At 41.4% G+C, this 20064-nt stretch overlaps 1 protein-coding gene across 3 annotated transcripts; it reads right to left on the bottom strand.

Moving 5' to 3' along the window:
• Window positions 1-9059: 9059 nt before the first annotated feature.
• On the bottom strand, window positions 9060-16968 carry LOC139545082 (sialoadhesin-like). 3 transcript variants are annotated; one of them, XM_071352488.1, is made up of 9 exons: window positions 16853-16968; window positions 16502-16579; window positions 13119-13376; window positions 11168-11512; window positions 10834-11043; window positions 10158-10499; window positions 9733-10054; window positions 9557-9620; window positions 9060-9445 (listed from the first exon to the last, which is right to left on the bottom strand). In XM_071352488.1, exons 2-9 carry the CDS (start codon window positions 16554-16556, stop codon window positions 9212-9214), a joined length of 1830 nt encoding a protein of 609 aa, XP_071208589.1. In that variant the 5' UTR covers window positions 16557-16579; window positions 16853-16968; the 3' UTR covers window positions 9060-9211. The 3 variants fall into 3 exon arrangements, with proteins under 3 accessions (XP_071208589.1, XP_071208580.1, XP_071208596.1); XM_071352479.1 differs by having other exon boundaries at window positions 10834-11073; window positions 16853-16959; XM_071352495.1 differs by lacking the exon at window positions 13119-13376 and having other exon boundaries at window positions 10834-11073; window positions 16853-16957.
• Window positions 16969-20064: the final 3096 nt, after the last annotated feature.

The raw sequence follows: 20064 nt of genomic DNA, 5'->3' as shown, positions 1-20064 counted from the left end.
AGGTTAACCCAGGCCCTGTTGCCCCCAGTTCCACTCCTATTCCCCAGGTGCTCTCATTTGTTGATTTCTGTAACCGTAAAAGCTTTGAAAGCCTTGATTTCATGCATGTTAAGCCTCCTCCCCAAGATTTTTTTTCACTGCTTTAGCACACTGCGCCAACCCTGATGTTCTAGCTGTGTCTGAATCCTGGCTTAGGAAGGCCACCAAAAATTCTGAAATTTCCATCCCCAACTACAACATTTTCTGCCAAGATAGAACTGCCAAAGGGGGTGGAGTTGCAATCTACTGCAGAGACAGCCTGCAGAGTTCTGTCATGCTATCCAGGTCTGTGCCCAAACAGTTCGAGCTTTTAAAAATCCACCTTTCCATAAATAAGTCTCACTGTTGCCACTTGTTATAGACCCCCCTTAGCCCCCAGCTGTGCCCTGGACACCATATGTGAATTCATTGCCCCACATTTATCTTCAGAGTTTGTACTGTTAGGTGTCCTAAACTGGGATATGCTTAACAACCCCGGCCGTCCTACAATCTAAGCTAGATTCTTCAGATCTGTTAAATTCTCATAATCATGACTATAGTATTGATACATGGGACCCTGTCATTATCACAATATATGGTTTATCACTAAATCTATCAAACACCATTTTTCAAGATATACAAGTCAAGAGTACTTACAGAGTGAAGTGAAGGAGGGAGGTCTTGTAAGTCAACTGACTGGCAGTGCATAGAAACAGAAAGTGTGAGTTCTGTGGTTGACTCATATCTAAAGTAGTCAGGACACAAGTATCTTATACAGAAATTCCTTTTCCTTCCTCTTTAAGTCATTAACATGCATCTCGTAGCTTACTTAGAACAATTATAATAAGACATGGAACTTACATGGCACATTTCAAAGACCTAAAGACACTTGATGCAACATGACTAATGATGTCACATGGACCTACAGATCTGTGCCCCAGTTAGAGTAGATGACTATACAGCAAAAGAGAGGAGAAAGATTGTAATTATTATGTAGATTACACCTATGTCAAGTTGTGCTACCGCTTTAATAAAGACAACCTATTTATATCAACTGTTTATTACTGATAATGCTAATTACTGATAATGCAATTAAGTGGTATCAGGCAATTAACATAATCACCTACTTTTTTATTACCTGCTAAAACATAACACATATGGAACCGATGCAAAACAAACCAAAGGTTTAACTATGAGACTGACATGTTGACATTCATTCTGCAAAGCAAACCATCAAGAACAAAGGTTTAACTATGAGACTGACATGTTGACATTCATTCTGCAAAGCAAACCATCAAGAACAAAGGTTTTACTATGAGACTGACATGCTGACATTCATTCTGCAAAGCAAACCATCAAGAACAAAGGTTTTACTATGAGACTGACATGCTGACATTCATTCTGCAAAGCAAACCATCAAGAACAAAGGTTTTACTATGAGACTGACATGCTGACATTCATTCTGCAAAGCAAACCATCAAGAACAAAGGTTTTACTATGAGACTGACATGCTGACATTGATTCTGCAGAACAAACCACCAAGAACAAAGCTGAATTGTAATGTAAAAGGTAATATCAAGTGTACTTCCAGAGTGAAGAGAGGAGTTTGGTAGGATACATTATACTGGCTGTGTGTAACAGAAGAGTGTGAGTTCTGTGGTTGACACCAACTAGATGTACTGAGGGTCTAAGATGGTGATGCAGATCTGGCTTCCTGTACCCATGATGCCTTTTCCTGACAACCAACACGTCACTGAAGTGCTTATAAAAAATATGTAAATGTTTTTGGAGCACACCTATTGTCGTATATCGGCCACCTACTGCACTGGTAGTGAACGAAACATAAAAATATCCATTGAGGTAAAGGTGGCGGAGGGTAATACAGTACCACCATCATATACAATACAAACATTTCACTGATCAGATATAACCTGTAACGACTCCCACCGAAGGTGGCTCCCCTTCCTGTTCGGGTGGCGCTCGGCGGTCGTCGTCACCGGCCTACTAGCTGCTACTGACTTTTCCTCCCCCTCCCTTTTTGTTGAGTAGGTACACCTGTTTGTGGTTAGGGTGATTTGTGGGGCTTTATTACCCAGCAGCCCGGCCTGCTGGGTGTGCGGGATTGTTGTGTGTACACTCTGTACATTCTTGTTGTCTCTGGGTATCGTGTTGGTTGGTATTTTCCGTGTTTCTCACTCTGTTTGTGGTGAAGCATTTGTTTTTTGAGTAGCGTCGTGTTTGCACCCGTGTGGGGGAATTAAATTTGGAACGCTACTCTGAACTCTCTGTCTCCTGCGTTTGACTCCTGTTCATCCACTACACCTCGGGCATTACATAACCTGGCGGTGTCACGTTCCTGACCTTGTTTTCCTTTTGTATAGTTGTGTTTAGTGGGGCAGGACGTGAGCTGGGTGGGCAGTCTGTGTTGTTTGTTATATGTTTAGTGTCATTGTTAATTGACCTTGTATGGTTCTCAATCAGAGGCAGGTGTTTGACGTTTCCTCTGATTGAGAACCATATATAGGTAGGTTGTTTCACATTGTTTGTTGTGGGTGGTTGTCTCCTGTGTCCGTATATGTTACCACACGGGACTGTTTCGTTTTGTCGTTCGTGTATGTAGTCTTTTCCTGTTCGTGCGTTCTTCGTATATTGTAAGTTCTCAAGTCCAGGTCTGTCTACGTCGTTTTGTATTTCTCAAGTGTTCTTCGTGTTTCGTCTTTGCTTTAATAAATATCATTATGTATTCATCACCCGCTGCGCCTTGGTCCGCTCATTCACCACAAGACGACCGTTACAGTCTGGGGGTCCTCCCCCAGAATTTTGATGGGCATCTAAAAGGTCATTTCCCACATTTTTAGACAATCCAATATGGAATATGCTGTCTCAATTTAGAACAGAAAGAAACAAAAATGACCACAGTCATTCTTATTCTTTTTTTCTTTAACCTTAATTTAAGGTTTTAAGGTCCTATAGGATATAGCCTACATTTTAAGAGGACGATTTGCAGACAAAGACAAATAAATGGGTAATCAATATTATTAATAATGAAAATGCGCAACGCTCGCTCACCATAGTAGCCTAACCTACAGAGCATTCAGGAAAGTATTCAGACCAGACAGCCAAAGCCCATTAGATATAGAGGATGTATTAATAAAGACAGTCAGAAGTCTTTGAATTATTTCAAGAGATGTTCATTTGTTAGGCTATTTGTTAAAGGTGCAACACAATATTTATTATTGAATTACCTTTGATCTAGTTCAGTCTTATTAATCACAACATTTTTGGGGGAATCTATTAATTGTATAATTTATTTTTTATAGCCATGTGATGCTACAGTGGTGGTCATGCAACCTAATGAATCACACTTTTTCCAGTATTTGGGAGCACGGACTGTAGGCCTTATATTAGGAAGTTTGACTGTTGTATTTGTGAATTCCACTCTGTATGTAGGCTCGTTATAGCCTTTAAGTATATATGTTATATTTATTAAGTCTAGGCTATAACCTGTCCTGAGTTAAATAGCCAAGGGGTCCCAAATGGTTACAACTATCTATAGCCTATTCTTATTGCCTGATCTGTTTTCCCTACCAGCCACTTCATGTGCTTCTTAAACTATTTTGTTTAAAATGTATTTAGAGGCTATATTTAGAGGCCAGTGAGCTAGGGTCTCTTTTTATATTTAACCTTTATTTAACTAGGCAAGTCAGTTTTAAGAACAAATTCTTATTTACAATGGCGGCCTACTTCGGCCTCCCCTAACACGGACAACGCTGGGCCAATTGTGCGCCGCCCTGTTGGGACTCCCAATCCCAGCCGGATGTGATACAGCCTGGATTCAAACCAGGTACTATAGTGACACCTCTTGCACTGAGATGCAGTGCCTTAGACCTCTGCGCCACTCGGGAGCCCAAATGGAGGCCTATAATAAAAACTGTTATGAAACACAAATAGAGTTCTATAATTATCCCGCAAGACACCAGTACCCACAATGATAGCCTAAGTTGAAGGCCTATTTTTTTTATATTTGGATCGGCCTAAACTAAGCATTTAATAATTAAAGTGATAGGCTAAATAACTTTGGAAATGTAGATAATTTTGAATACACACATGGATTTCAATAAACAAACGGATCAAACTGTTCTATTCTCTTTGATTTAGTTCCTATTGTAACTCAGACAAGTGACAGAATGGATGATATACTGACTCACTGAACTGAATGAAGGATGAATTAAATGTTCACATATGTTGGAATGATGAGTTGCACGCATCATGCATGCTCTGCACTTTATTTGGCTAGTAGGCAAATAGGTCTATATTAGGGTATAATGACTCCGTGGCTACATGCCTCCAGAAGGGCGTCTTCTGAGGCTGAGGGGTGCTTTTACTAAGGCGCGTGGTGCTGCATGGAGATCACAAGCTCTTCAACTGGGCAGCAGTGTCACAATGGAGGGAACAGCCTATACGGAGACTACCTAAGACCACTGCAACAGTTATTGTAAAGTGTGGGAATAAGCTGATGCCAGACTTAGCCTACATTTAACCTCTCCCTTATTCATTTCAAAGTCCATATGTTCATGCCCCGATTCATATAAATCATGTCAAATTATTTTAAATTCATATTAACCCCTCATACAGAATATGCTTTGGCAAGATTTTGAGTGATGAAATACCTTTCAAAATATTCTATCACTAAATATTATGAATGACAAAGACTCCAGTGGTCACACAGAGAATTTGGAAAGTATTCAAACCCCTTGACTTCTTCCACATTTTGTTATGTTACATAAAATGGAGTCAATTAAACATTTTCCTTATCAATCTACCCACAATACCCCATAATGTCAAAGCAAAAAAAGGTTTCAAGAAATAGTTTTTAAAAAAACTTTAAAAAAAAACTGAAATACCTTATTTACATAAGTATTCAGACCCTTTGCTATGAGACTTGAAATTGAGCTCAGCTGCATCCTGTTTCCATTGATCATTCTTGAGATGTTTCTAAAACTTGATTGGAGTTCACCTGTTTACCTGTGGTAAATTAAATTGATTGGACATGATTTGGAAAGGCACACACCTGTCTATATAAGGTCCCACAGTTTACTGTGCATGTCAGAGCAAAAATCAAGCCATGGGGTCGAAGGAATTGTCTGTAGAGCCTCGAGACAGGATTCTGTCGAGGCACAGATCTGGGAAAGGGAACCAAAAAATGTCTGTAGCATTGAAGGTGCCCAACAACACAGCGGCCTCCATCATTCTTAAATGGAAGAAATTTGGAACCACCAAGACTCTTCCTAGAGCTGGCCCCCCGGCCAAACTAAACAATCAGGGGAGAAGGGCCTTGGTCAGGGAGGTGACCAAGAACCCGATGGTCACTCTCCCTGAGCTCCAGAGTTCCTCTGTGGAGATCGGAGAACCTTCCAGAAGGACAACCATCTCTGCAGCACTCCACCAATCAATCCTTTATGGTAGAGTGGCCAGACGGAAGCCACTCCTCAGTAAAAGGCACATCAGCCGCTTGGAGTTTGCCAAGAGGCATCAAAATGACTCTGACCATGAGAAACAAGATTCTCTGGTTTGATGAAACCAAGATTGAACTCTTTGGCCTGAATGCCAAGCATCACTTCTGGAAGAAATCTGGCACCATCCCTACAGTGAAGTATGGTGGTGGCAGCATCATGCTATGGGGATGTTTTTCAGTGGCAGGGATTGGGAGACTAGTCAGAGAGATTCTTGATGAAAACCTGCTCCAGAGCGCTCAGGGCCTCAGACTGGGGCGAAGGTTCACCTTCCAACAGGACAACAACCCTAAGCACACAGCCAAGACAACGTAGGAGTGGCTTTGGGACATGTCTCTGAATGTCCTTGAGGGGCCCAGCCAGATCCCGGACTTGAACCCGATCGAACATCTCTGGAGAGAACTGAAAATAGCTGTGCAGCGACATTCCCCATCCAACCTGACAGATTTTGAGAGGATCTACAGAGAAGATTGGAAGAAACTTCCCAAATACAGGTGTGCCAAGCTTGTAGCGTCATACCCAAGAAGACTCGAGGCTGTAATCGCTGCCAAACGTGCTTCAACAAAGTACTGAGTAAAGGGTCTGAATACTTATGTAATTGTGATATTTCATTTTATTTTGAATACATTTGCCAAAATGTCAAAAAAAAACAGGTATTTTTCATTGTCATTATGGGGTACTGTGTGTAGATTGATGAGACATAACAATATATTTAATCAATTTTAGAATTAAGTTGTAATGTAACAACATTTTGAAAAAGTCAAGGGGTCTGAATACTTTCCAAATGCACTGTACATAATTCATAGATTCACATTTCATTATTCCTGGTATATACTACTGGCTGTGATTGTGGGCATTATAACGTAAATTTCTAATTCAATATTGCCCCATTCCCATTCTCTGGGCCCTGTCTGCAATCGTAGCCGTTAACCAAAACGTTATTTTGATGAATTTATTCATACTATTTCATCCTTCCACAAAATATAGTCCCAAAACAAATCTAGGGTTGCTACCCAAGCCGGCTGTTCGTTCGTTCTATCGGTTCGGTTGCTGGAAAGACTGCAAACTAGCTGCACTTCGTTTCATTTCACCTTTTTCAATTGACATTTCTTTGTATATATCCATAAAATGATGCCAGCTGATTAATGATTTCGACTGGCTGAGAAACGCTGTCTGTCAGTCTCGTCCCGACTCCCAACACGTACATTACTATGGGACAGTTGGAGATTGTTTCAATATTCAAATTCAATGTTGCTATTGTCAGAGAGACAGACAACAAGGTTTATATAAGGTGCATGCATGGGGATGTCCACGTCACCCAGATATATGCCCTTACTGTAGAGAAACACCTAGCAGACTGGAACTTCACTGTTGTAGGCATAATACAGCTAGTGGTATCTAGACTCACGCTGGCAAACAAATCCATTATATTAGCTACCTAAATGTGAAGTAAACTCAACTGAGGAGTAATAGAGAATGGAGAGTTTTGGCTATTAAATAAACACACAACTGCATGGCATATTTATATAGTGGATGATATATATATATATATATATTATTTACATTTTTTAAACGTAACCCTTATTTAACTTGGCAAGTTAAGAACAAATTCCTATTTACAATGACAGCCTACCCTGGCCAAATCCAGACAACGCTGGGCCATTTGTGCACCGCCCTGTGGGACTCCCAATCCCGTCTGGATGTGATAAAGCCTGGAATTGAACCAGGGACTGTAGTGATGCCTCGTGCACTGAGATGCAGTGCGCCAATTGGGAGCCCTAGGCCTAGCCTAAATCATATTTACTTTCTATTTTGCAGCTCAGGCGGTTATTCTGGACAAGGCTCTTCTGTGTCTTTATAGTATCATTCTAACACAAGTAATTTGCTGAAGGCCCTAGACTTTTATTTTGTTTTGGAAATGATACCGCAAAGCAACTAAAGTCTGGGCTGGAATTGCTTGATTGACTGGCTAACTTTGACTAGCTACGTTCCTGACAAAAGTTTGTAAGTATAACAGATATCTGTAACCGAGTAAAAGGATACATAAAGTAAGAATTCAACATGTAAATGTTCATTCATAGTCATAACATAGGGTTTTGTACGTTTACAGATCTAATTTAACAGTTATGTTTTCATGCATTACTTTTCTTACAATCTTAACAATTTACGTATGGATTTTCTTACACTAAACATGTGTGGTTCAACAAGGGTTCTTCTACGATCCTTAAAGTTCTCAAAAGAACCTTAGGGTTCTTGGCACTCAAAATTCCCCCCAAAAGGTTATTCCAAGAACCCCATAGGAGGTGGGGTTCATCGAGGAACCTCTTAAGTTGGTGGGGGTTCTTGCAGGACCTTAACTGCCCAACTGAAACACTTGGATTTGAATTTGAAAGGACAGACGGTGCAGGCACTTAACTGACAAATGTAAAGATCTCAATGTAAGGTTGTAAAGGCCGTCGGAAGAAGTGGGCCAAGGTGCAGCGTCGTACGTGTTGCCAAGATACTGTTGGAATCGGCTAAACTTTGAACATTGAGATATTAAATAAATGATAGAGACAAAGCCTTGAATAGAAAGAGTTTGTAAAAAGACAGAAGGCTTTGGAATGTGTTTGATGGAGGAGAGCGATGTGTTGATACAGGGGAGACAGACATCTGTGTATTAGAAGAAAGAGGGGTTGAGGTCGGGAGGTGAGGACAGATTCTTTTAAGAGAGTAATAAATGTTTGGAATCCTGTTACCCTCTTTATTAGCTTCCTGTAGAGCCATAAAATGTAAGGATTGGAGAGAAAGGGGAGTGTCTTAAGTAGGATGCATATATACTGTGAAGTCTGAAATCTTTTGCTGTCTGTAGGATGATAGGATGACATTTCAGACACAGACTGTGTGTAGGTTTAGTGTGGTGTATGGATGGGATGTTTAAATCACTATCACATATAGTACATTTACTATAAGACCTCATGAATAAAGTTGGTTATATTGTGTTATTTAAAGATGGAATCTTTAATGCTGAAACTCTCCGTTTGAGATATGACCACAACAAAGAAGTTACCGTAAAAAATGAACTGTTTTTATGTCACGAATACCACCGAAGGTGGCTCCCCTTCCTGTTTGGGTGGCGCTCGGCGGTCGTCGTCGCCGGTCTACTAGCTACCACCGATCCCTTTTTCCTTTTCGTTTGTTTTTGTCTAATTGTTTTCACCTGTTCCTTGTTGGGGTTTTGGGATGGGTGTTATTTAAGTTTGTTTAGCCCGCTGGTGTTTGTGCGGGCTTGTTGTTATTTTGACGTATGTGGTGTTTGTGTTCTTTTGGGTTTTCGCTGTCCGGTATTTGAGTAACTTTGGTTTTGGGTTTGTTGCGCCTGTGTTTTGGGCTTCACCCATGTTTGTAACTGGTTACATTTCGAAAGGACATTAAAGCGTTTTTCCCGTCAACCTTCTGCTCTCTGCGTCTGACTCCACACCCATCACTCTCCAGACGTTACATTTTATCCCCTCTGACCATAATAGAACAGTAGAATATGGACTGAACAGTTTGGCCTATACTTTTATTTAAAAGGATAGTTCAAGCCAAAATCAAAGTCATTCTAATTGAGGAATTATAAAGCATTTTTTCAAAACATTGAATTTCATTAAAAGCCACAATGCCTATAACCCATGATTGGATTGAATCCCGCCCAATGTCTATTGAGCAGCACTGTGGCTGTTGAATTTCACAGTAGCGTACTGGCAATCCTGGTCCTGTTTCTGGGTGTGAGACAGTGGGACGGTGGAGTCCAGAGGCACTTCCTGGTTTCTGTGTTGGATGATGGCGTAGGTAACGTCATCCTGCTCGTCTATGATCGCTCTCTGTGCTACAATAGGGGCCATGGCCATGGCCATGCCTGAGATGTTGTCATACACTGGATTAGTGTCTCTCTGATGGGTAGAGAGGACAGACAACATGAGGGGTGAAAAATATGACCAGTCATTGAGTCATCTATACACAGATGACTGCAGTTCTCAGTCAACTGACTCCAACAAACTCACCGGTCCATTCTCTGCTGTATCTCTTCTGTCTCTTGTGTCAGAGGTGGATTTGGAGAACTTCTTCCTGATTTGTGAAAAAAATTATAAATTAATAAATGAACAATTAATCAAGCAATATACATATTTTGATCGATTATGCCACAGAATGTGAAAAATGATAAATTCATCTCACTCACCTGAACCACATGAACCCAAAGAGACAGATTATGAGAATCAGAATAACCGCTATGATTCCTACAACTGCATTCTTCAAAGACGTTGGTTCCCCAACGAACGTAACAGGAGAACGGAGGTCTTTAACACTACAGGAGTAGCTGACTGCGTCCTCACTGCTGACTGGGTCTAGGTAGAGGTAGTTATCTTGGGTGTTTGGGTTGGTGAGAAGTTGTCCGTTCTTGTACCAGATGTAGGTGGTGTTTTCAGTCAGAGTACAGGTGGTGCTACAGGTCAGTGTCACCTTCCCTTCCTCTGTGCCAGGAGTCTCCTTCACCTGCAAGTCTGAAAAGGAGTAAATTAAGACAAAATAGCACAATCATCATTATTTCCACCAATAATATAATGACTTAGACTAGATGATATAATACTGTAAGGACAGTATTACCTGTGACATTCAGAGTTATTCCAGGGAAGCTGTATCCCCATTTTACTGCAGTTGTTGTAAATCTGAACTTGTATTCAGCAGAGTCACTCTCTCTCAGGTCTGTGATTCTCAGGGTGGAGTCCTTGTCTATAGTTGGAAGGTACTTCACACGACCTGCATACTCTGGGTCCTGGCTTAGATCTGTAGTAACTCCAGACTCCCATTTGTTGAACCAGGATACTTCTGTGACGTTGTGCCAGCTGGGATGTCTATACGTGCAGGTAATGTCCACTGTTGACCCCTTCAAGGCACATATACTCCTCTTGGTGTAAGTCACATTCAAACAGCTCTGACCATGAACACCTGAAACAAAATGTATCTGATCAATTCCTCAAATGATGAGACGATTTTCAGTGCATTCGGAAAGTAGTCAGAACCCTTGACTTTTTCCACATTTTGTTACGTTACAGCCTTATTCTAAAATGGATTAAAAAATGTATTATTATTCAACGGTATAAGAAGATACCATAACATCATCTATTTTCTACCTTGTATATTATGCCATATACTTTTTTTACTGGTGTTATTATCCAAGAGTGCACAGATTGGTCTGTTTTTCCCCACATGTTCTACTATTGGTCCACAGGCCTTAATGATTGATACTTAAGATGATTATTATAGGTGAGTCCAGACTCACACACTGTAGGAGCGAGAAAATCCTCATGGTCTTTTATAGCACAGGAGTAACTGTCTGTAGAGTAACACCAGACCACTAGAGTATTACAGGAGTATTGTTGGGGAGTAGGGTCATGGAGATGTTGTCCGTTCTTGTACCAGATGTAGGTGGGGTTGGGGTTGTCAGTCAGAAGACAGGTGGTGCTACAGGTCAGTGTTCTCTTCTTTTCCTCTGTGGAGGAAGACACCTTCACCTGCAGCTCTGAATGATAATTATTAGAACTTGCAATATGATATTGCACTGGATTACAATTAATATATTTGTATAAGTAGTTGTAGGAGATATGATATATTACCTGTGACAGTCAGAGTTGTTCCAGGGAAGCTGTACCCCCATTCTGCATACTGTGTTTTAAATCTGAACTTGTACTCAGCTGAATCTCTCTCTCTCAGGTCTGTGATTCTCAGGTTGCAGTCTTTCTTTTTAGTTCCAAGGTACTCAGCACGACCTGCATACTCTGGCACCGAGCTCAGGATTTTAGGTGCCTCATTACATTTCTCTTGGATATACCAGTTTGGTTCTGAGACTACATGATTACTTGGATGTTGATATGTGCAGGGCAGTTCCACTGTTGATCCCTTAACAGCACAGATACTCTGATGGGTGTAAGTCACGTTGAAACAGTTCTGACCCAGAACACCTGAAACAGCAGGAGGCCCATTATTTATTCATTTCATTTCAATTATTATTATTACGCTGAACAACAATAGAATCACAACAATCAACAATTTCTAAGATTTTAATGAGTTACAGGTCATATAAATAAATCAGTCAATTGAAGAAAATGAATTATGCCCTAATCTATGGATTTCACATGACTGGGAATACAGATGTGCATCTGTTGGTCACGGATACCTTATAAAAAGGTATCCGTGTACCCAGTACCTGGTGTGACCACCATTTGCCTCATGCAGTGCGACACATCTCCTTCACATAGTGTTGATAAGGCTGCTGATTGCGACCTGTGGAGTAGCTGTGCGAAGTTGCTGGATATTGGCGGGAACTGGAACACGCTGTCGCACATGTCGATACAGAGCATCCCAAACATGCTTAATGGGTGGCATGTCTGGTGAGTACGCAGACCATGGAAGAAATGTGAATTTTTCAGATTCCAGGAATTGTGTACAGCTCTTTGCGACATCGGGCTGTGCATTATCATGCTGAAACATGAGGTGGGGCGGCGGATGAATGGCAAGACAATGGGCCTCAGGATCTCGTCACAGTATTTCTATGCATTAAAATTGCCATCAATGAAATGCAATTGTGTTCGTTGTCCGTACCTTATGTCTGCCACTACTATAACCCCACTGCCTCTATGGGGCACTCTGTTCACAACGATGATATCAGCAAACCGCTGTCCCACATAACGCAATACACGCTGTCTGCCATCTGCCCGGTACAGTTGAAATTGGGATTCGTCCGTGAAGAGCACACTTCTCCAGCATGCCAGTGGCCATCGAAGGAGAGCATTTGCCCACTGAAGTCTGTTACAACACATTCAGGTCAAGACCCTGGTGAGGACAATAAGCATGCAGATGAGCATCCCTGAGATGGTTTCTGACAGTTTGTGCAGAAATTATTTGGTTGAGCAAACCCACAGTTTCATCAGCCGTCCGGGTGGCTGGTCTCAGACAATCCCACAGGTGAAGAAGCCGGATGTGGAGGTCCTGGGCTGGGGTGGTGACACGTGGTGTGCGGTTGTGAGGCCAGTTGAACGTACAACCAAATTCTTTAAAACGCTGTTGGATGTGGCTTATGGTAGACAAATTACCATTCAAGTCTCTGGCAACAGCTCTGGTGGACATTCCTGCAGTCAGCATGCAAATTGCACAATTCCTTCACAACTTGAGACACCTGTGGCATTGTTTTGTGTGAAAAATCTCATTTTAGAGCGGCCTTTTATTGTCCCTAGAACAAGGTGTACCTGTGTAATGATCATGCTGTTTAATCAGCTTCTTGATATGTCATACCTGTCAGGTGGATGAATTATCTTGGCAAAGGATAAATGCTCATTAAGAGGGATGTAAAGACATTTGTGCTCAAAATTTAAGAGAAATAAGCTTTTTGTGCATATGGAAAATGTCTAGGATTATTTATTTTAACTCATGAAACATGAGACCAACACTTTACATGTTGCGTTTATATTGTTGTTCAGTATATCTTCTTATCAGCTGATTTAGGACTGAACAATACAACTTTAGTAATAATCTGATAAACTTTAAAACTGTAGTTTAATCCATACTCACACACTGCAGGAGAGAGGAGATCCTCATAGCCTTTTACAGCACAGGAGTAACTGCCTGAATAGTAATTGTGGATTGAGTATTGTTGGGAAATGTGCTCATCTAGACGTTGTCCATTCCTGTACCAGATGTAGGTGGGGTTGGGGTTGTCACTCAGAGTACAGGTGTTGCTACAGGTCAGTGTCACCTCCTGTCCCTTCACTGCGTTGGTGGGAGGCACCATCACCTGGCTTTGTTGTCCACACCTTGTTGCTGTATTTGCTGAGTTGAGTGTAAATGAAAACCGTAGATAAGCATAACTTAGTGATGTGTGCGAGACAGCTGGGTCATTCCATGAAGAGTGCCTTTTGCTTCTGTAACAGTATAGCTTTATGGCGTCCCCTCGCCCCGACCCGGGCGCGAACCAGGGACCCTCTGCACACATCAACAACGGTCGCCCACGAAGCATCGTTACCCATCGCTCCACAAAGGCCAAGGCCCTTGCAGAGCAAGGAGCAACACTACTTCTAGGTTTCAGAGCAAGTGACGTAACTGATTGAAACGCTACTAGCGCGTACCCGCTAACTAGCTAGCCATTTCACATCCGTTACACTCACCCCCCTTTCAACCTCCTCCTTTTCCGCAGTAACCAGTGATCCGGGTCAACAGCATCAAGGTAACAGTATAACTTTACGTCGTCCCCTCGCCCCGACACGGGCGCGAACCAGGGACCCTCTGCACACATCAACAACGGTCGCCCACGAAGCATCGTTACCCATCGCTCCACAAAGGCCAAGGCCCTTGCAGAGCAAGGAGCAACACTACTTCTAGGTTTCAGAGCAAGTGACGTAACTGATTGAAACGCTACTAGCGCGTACCCGCTAACTAGCTAGCCATTTCACATCCGTTACACTCACCCCCCTTTCAACCTCCTCCTTTTCCGCAGTAACCAGTGATCCGGGTCAACAGCATCAAGGTAACAGTATAACTTTACGTCGTCCCCTCGCCCCGACACGGGCGCGAACCAGGGACCCTCTGCACACATCAACAACGGTCGCCCACGAAGCATCGTTACCCATCGCTCCACAAAGGCCAAGGCCCTTGCAGAGCAAGGAGCAACACTACTTCTAGGTTTCAGAGCAAGTGACGTAACTGATTGAAACGCTACTAGCGCGTACCCGCTAACTAGCTAGCCATTTCACATCCGTTACACTTCCCTTTGTGTAGTAATATTGAATTTTAAAAGCCTGTTATGGTAAATGAAGTGCCCTTTAATATAGACAACATGAAGAATTCAATAAATCTGATTGCCCTCTAAGGTCAATGTCCACACCCCGCGGACATCTAATTAGCACAATACAAAAATCCCCATAAAAATCCATCTATTTTACATTTTTTTTAACATTTTAGACATTTTAGCAGACGCTCTTATCCAGAGCGACTTACAGTAGAGTGCATACATTTTATTACATTTTACATACTGAGACAAGGATATCCCTACCGGCCAAACCCTCCCTAACCCGGACGACGCTATGCCAATTGTGCGTCGCCCCACGGACCTCCCGGTTGCGGCCGGCTGCGACAGAGCCTGGGCGTGAACCCAGAGACTCTGGTGGCGCAGCTAGCACTGCGATGCAGTGCCCTAGACCACTGCGCCACCCGGGAGATCTCTTTAGATAGAGATATGTTTTTTTTGCATTGGATGAGTCTCAATCCACCGTATCTGCCTATTTCGCACTTCCGCATCTGCTGTGAAAGGTGACCGAGCTAGAGAGGTGTCTTCTCACAAAATCGTCTGAAGCGTCCGAACGGTCTAGGAAGTCCACAGGCCTCACAAGACTCGTCTGAAGGTCCCCCGTACCCGTTAAACAGGAATGGAAGTATATATGGACACTGTTTAGTGCCAAAAATAAGTAGTTAAATACATGTAAAAAATATATATATATATAATCCTGATCTCTCAGATATACAGTACCAGTCAAAGGTTTGGACACACCTACTCATTCAAGGATTTTTCTTAATTTTTACTATTTTCTACATTGTAGAATAATAGTGAAGACATCAAAACTATGAGAGTGTGCAATGCTGTCATCAAGGCAAAGGGTGGCTACTTTGAAGAATCTCAAATATAAACAATATTTGAATTTGTTTAACACCTTTTTGGTTACTACATGATTCCATATGTGTTTTTTCATAGTTTTGATGTCTTCACTATTATTATACCATGTAGAAAATAGTACAAATAAAGAAAAACCCTTGAATGAGTAGGTGTGTCTAACCTTTTTGACTGGAACTGTAGGTCAGATACTTCAGAACAAACGTCCTTCAGATTTGTTTTTGAAACGATCTGTTGTTCTATGTAATGAATGTGTTATTCAGTGCGATTGTATGGGCTAACAGCTGTAAGGGATTTATTTCATTTTGGGGGGATGCTTTAAGGGGTCTTAGAATTCAAAATCAAGTAGTAAAATGATCCTTTGTATGACGTTCTTAAAAAAATTACATGTAGCTTAGTCGAACATCTAATAGTTAAATCATAGTATAAAAAGCAGGTGAGCTGGTTCTACTCTTTTTAGACATTTTCTGGTGTTTTGTGGTGGAGAACTGAGCGGGACGAGAATAACACGTCATCCCTGTTACCCATAGATAGACAGGCTAGATATGTTTGAACAATTAAAACATTTGTGTGAAGCTTGCTTTCGAATGCAACTCCCTGTTGCACACAACAACCTTCCATTCCCCTCATGAGATTAAATTGTCAACCCCGTTACGGTCAACCCCGTTACGGTCAACCCCGTTACGGTCAGCCCCGTTACGGTCAACCCCGCTACGGTCAGCCCCGTTACGGTCAGCCCCGTTACGGTCAACCCCGTTACGGTCAACCCCGTTAAGGTCAGCCACGTTACGGTCAGCCCCGTTACGGTCAGCCCCGTTACGGTCAGCCCCGTTACGGTCAGCCCCGGTACGGTCAACCCGGGTACGGTCAACCCCGGTACGGTCAACCCCGTTACGGTCAACCCCGTTACGGTCAACCCTGTTACGGTCAACCCTGCAACTTTATTTGGAACTTAATAGGCACTTACTATAGTAATTTTTTATTGAACATCTTGAGATGGGAAAACATTAAGTTGAACACGTGCTCTTTATGAGAGAATGTTAAAATTAGGTGAAATCTGAATAATCTTTTGACCAAGATACACTTCTCAGAAGGCACCTAATTGGTGGATGACCCAGCTTCTGAAGGGAAATGGGATTGCCTAAAAGACCCCTGAACACACCAGAATATTCATATTCATGTTGTCCTGAACTGTCTCATGGCATTTTGTAATTGTCTGTAGATTTAATAGCAACAAGGATACCTATCATAAGAAGACTATTACAGATCTAAGAACGTGACCATACAGTACCTGCCACAGACCAGAGAAAGACCACCAACACACTTCCTGCTGTTCTCAAGGCCATTGTTGCATCACCCACCCTGCAGTCTTAGAAAAATAAACAAGAACTCACTCTATAGCTGGTGAATAACTACTCCTTATAAATCAATTGAGAGGTAAACAATTACTTATTGAACAGACCTCTCTATAGCACTGTATACACATAATAATCATTTTATTGCTCAAAATCTGTTTTATTCTTACAATCCTATAGCATTGAGACATGGGTCCCTAGTATTATCATTAGCCAGAAGAATATGGTTAATCACTAAAAACATACTACCAAACACTATTTCATAAGATATCTTCAAGTGTACTTACAGAGAAAAGTGGAGAGGTTTTGTAAGACAACTCACTGGCAGTATGAAAATGAGAAGTAAGTGAGTGGTTGACACATGATGTAGTCAAGATGACACATGATGTAGTGCACAAGTTGCTGTAATGTCCTTCCTTTTCACGCAAGAAGGCAACTATTATTAGACGGTTTCCATTGCATAAGTTGCATCACGGCTGACAAACAAACTTGTGGCAAGGCGGCATTTGCCCCAGCACATTAGATTTTGTTTAATAAAATAGTTAGACGCAAAGGGGACAAACTGCTGTTTTTAGACCGATTTGCCTCGTGATTGTTTCAACTCACACACAGAATGCTGCTGCAGGCTCTTTGTATGTCTTGACCAATCAGATGAATTGAAATTATAGGTCGCGCGGTTCGGGTACAACGCACAAAGCTCAAGGAGCGCGCTCCACTTTCCACCTTTATTTATTTAGTAAGCATGATAATGCATCAGTCCCGACAGACAGAAGTACCCGCTTTAGAGAAACATTTGCAGAAGAATAAGCAATAACTTTGCAAAATGTTTAATGATTATTTACTCACTAAATTATGTGCAAATGTTAAACAAATTACTTTCAAATCAATTTTGAATTAAAATGTTGATTTAACTGTTGTTTATCAGCCCATTGCTAAGCTAGCTAACACTTCGGACGCGATAGCTAGCTAATGCTAGTAGAAGACCTCGTCCTGCTTATCAGGTGTTTAGAGATCAACAACTCAACTAACTAGGCCTAGTCGTAGATTCAGTAATGCATCAGTTGTGAAGACCCGGACGGTTTTAAAATCATGAATTGGTGAACATGCTAGCCAGCTAGATACATTTCCCCCATTTGTTTCCAGGGACTAAAGTGGGCACCTGATCGCGTTTCACTCCATTGCATTGGCTTGGCAGGAGAAAATATTTGTGCCCGTCTTGTTTGGAGGTAAGACATGTTAAAAAATAAATAGCATCTGATGAAATAGTGGCAAATGCAGCCAGCTATTTTATTCGATATTGGCTTGCAAGCCAGCCAAGTTATTTGTGCATTCTCTGTTGATGAGTCTGTTTAGCTACTTTGCTAGCTAGCAGCATGCAGTGTCTGTTTACTAACTTTCTCTTGTCACATTCCCTTCCCTTATTGTGTTGCACGATTGGGTTTGGTGTTACTAGTTAAAAATAGAGCCTGTTATTCTACTCTTATTCTAAACTGACCAACCCTATGAAAAACTGTTAACAAAACTATTGCACATTTTAATAAAGTATAAGGGATTTGCGTCAATTCAAATCTGGTATCAGGACAAAATGTGATTCAGAGTCACCGAATATACTTTAAGTATTTTTATTAAACTCAAGCGGTAAATGCATTTTTCGTATATACGGGTTCTCTGTATCACCTCGCAGGGCAGAACAGAGAACTGGCAGGATGTAAGTAAACAGCTGTTCTTATACTGTGACAGACTAGTTCCAACCCGTCTGTTGGCCTATCACAGTAGAGGCTGAGCGTGGTTTAAACTTTGCTCAGCCTATCGCCGGCGCTCAGGCTAGTCCCAGCCTCTTGGCGCTCTTTGGTGTCCCGGCGCTGTTGCTGTGTAGATTACGCTCCCACACCCCAGAGATTGAGGTCAGATAGCTCTGTAACGTTGTCTGTGCTATTTGCACCTGCATACAAAGCACACTGTTCTCGCTCAAGGCTAACCACAGCTTCCCAGCACACTTATCTGGGGCTAACTGTTACTTCCAGCACAGACACCCAGGCGCCCAGGCTAACAGTTGCTAATATTATATCACATGTGATATAGCATTGGGTTATAGTGCAATAAACACAAATCCTAACAAAAGGTAGTTGAGGCTTCAGAAACATGAACCAGCACTGAGATTTGATCAGTGAGGTTAATTTCTCCCCCCTTGTCTCTGCTTGTTCCACCTTGAAGGACACCTCACCCTGTCACCCTGCAGATGTAAGGAACTTGTTGTGAACCTCCCAGCCACCAGGATAATCACCATATCCAAGGATTTTATTAAGGACTGTGCAATATCACAATGTTAGAAATGGATTCACCAGTTATTGTTTATCATGCAGATTTGATTGAACATCGTAATTTATGAAACTCATTCTTAAATACAGACATGAATTTCTGTCCCAGGGAATCTTCAATTTAGACCACAATTATTTAAATGGCGTGTTAGTAAAGGGCTGGAACAAAAACGTGTAAACTCCTGTCCTGTGTATAAAAAAATCCTGTGGCGGTCATGACAAAATCATGTACTGAACAATCTTATGAACATTGGAGGTTAATCTCCTTGAGATGTCACTCACTTGGGAATGACTTATTTTGTACAATGGATTGTGTATTAAGGACTCATGCACAGGTACAGAAAAACCAATAAAAGTGTAACATTTATTCCAAATTGCAAGTGATGCCTTCATGTGTTTTTGTTTTGAGAAATCAACAGAAGGCCTCAATAATATTACCATGCTGTATTAATTTATTTGAATATATATCCTATTTGATATGCATTTAAATATACTGAACAAAAATATAAACACCTCATGCAACAATTTCAACAACTTTACTGAGTTACAGTTCATATAAGGAAATCAGTCAATTGAAATAAAATATTTTAGCCCTCATCTATGGATTTTACATGACTGGGAATACAGATATGCATCTGTTGGTCACAGATACACTATATATACACACACACAAAAGCATGTGGACACCCCTTCAAATTAGTGGATTTAGCCACATCCGTTGCTGACAGGTGTATACGGTGCATTCGAAAAGTATTCAGACCCCTTGACTTTTTCCACATTTTGTTACATCCTTATTCTAAAATGGATTAAATTGCTTTTCTCCCTCATCAATCTACACACAATATCCAATAATTACAAAGCCTCATGGCTTGGTTTTTGCTCTGACATGCACTGTCAACTGTAGGACCTTATATAAACAGGTGTGTGCCTTCCCAAATCCTGTCCAATCAATTGAATTTACCACAGGTGGACTCCAATCAATGGAAACAGGATGAACCTGAGAAAAATGTTGAGTCTGGTAGCAAAGGGTCTGAAAACCAATGTAAATAAGTTATTTCTGTTTTTACTTTTTTAAATAAATTTTCTAATATTTCTAAAGAACTTTTCACCTTGTGATTATGGGGTATTGTAATTAGATGAAGGATTTTTTTTAAAATTCCATTTTAGAATAATGCTGTAAC

Source organism: Salvelinus alpinus, chromosome 2, assembly GCF_045679555.1.
Source record: "Salvelinus alpinus chromosome 2, SLU_Salpinus.1, whole genome shotgun sequence".
Lineage (NCBI taxonomy): Eukaryota > Metazoa > Chordata > Actinopteri > Salmoniformes > Salmonidae > Salvelinus > Salvelinus alpinus.
The sequence above is the reverse complement of the archived record's forward strand: the minus strand, read 5'-3'. Positions and strand labels throughout refer to the sequence as shown.

Excerpts from the sequence above, each read along its gene's own strand:
- LOC139545082 (XM_071352479.1), bottom strand. The coding sequence starts at position 16,556 with ATGGCCTTGAGAACAGCAGGAAGTGTGTTGGTGGTCTTTCTCTGGTCT. Across the intron at positions 10,500-10,833 it reads TTTTCTCGCTCCTACAGTGT|GTGTTCATGGTCAGAGCTGT; the intron begins GTGAGTCTGGAC and ends ATTTTGTTTCAG. Across the intron at positions 10,055-10,157 it reads AATAACTCTGAATGTCACAG|ACTTGCAGGTGAAGGAGACT; the intron begins GTAATACTGTCC and ends ACTCCTTTTCAG.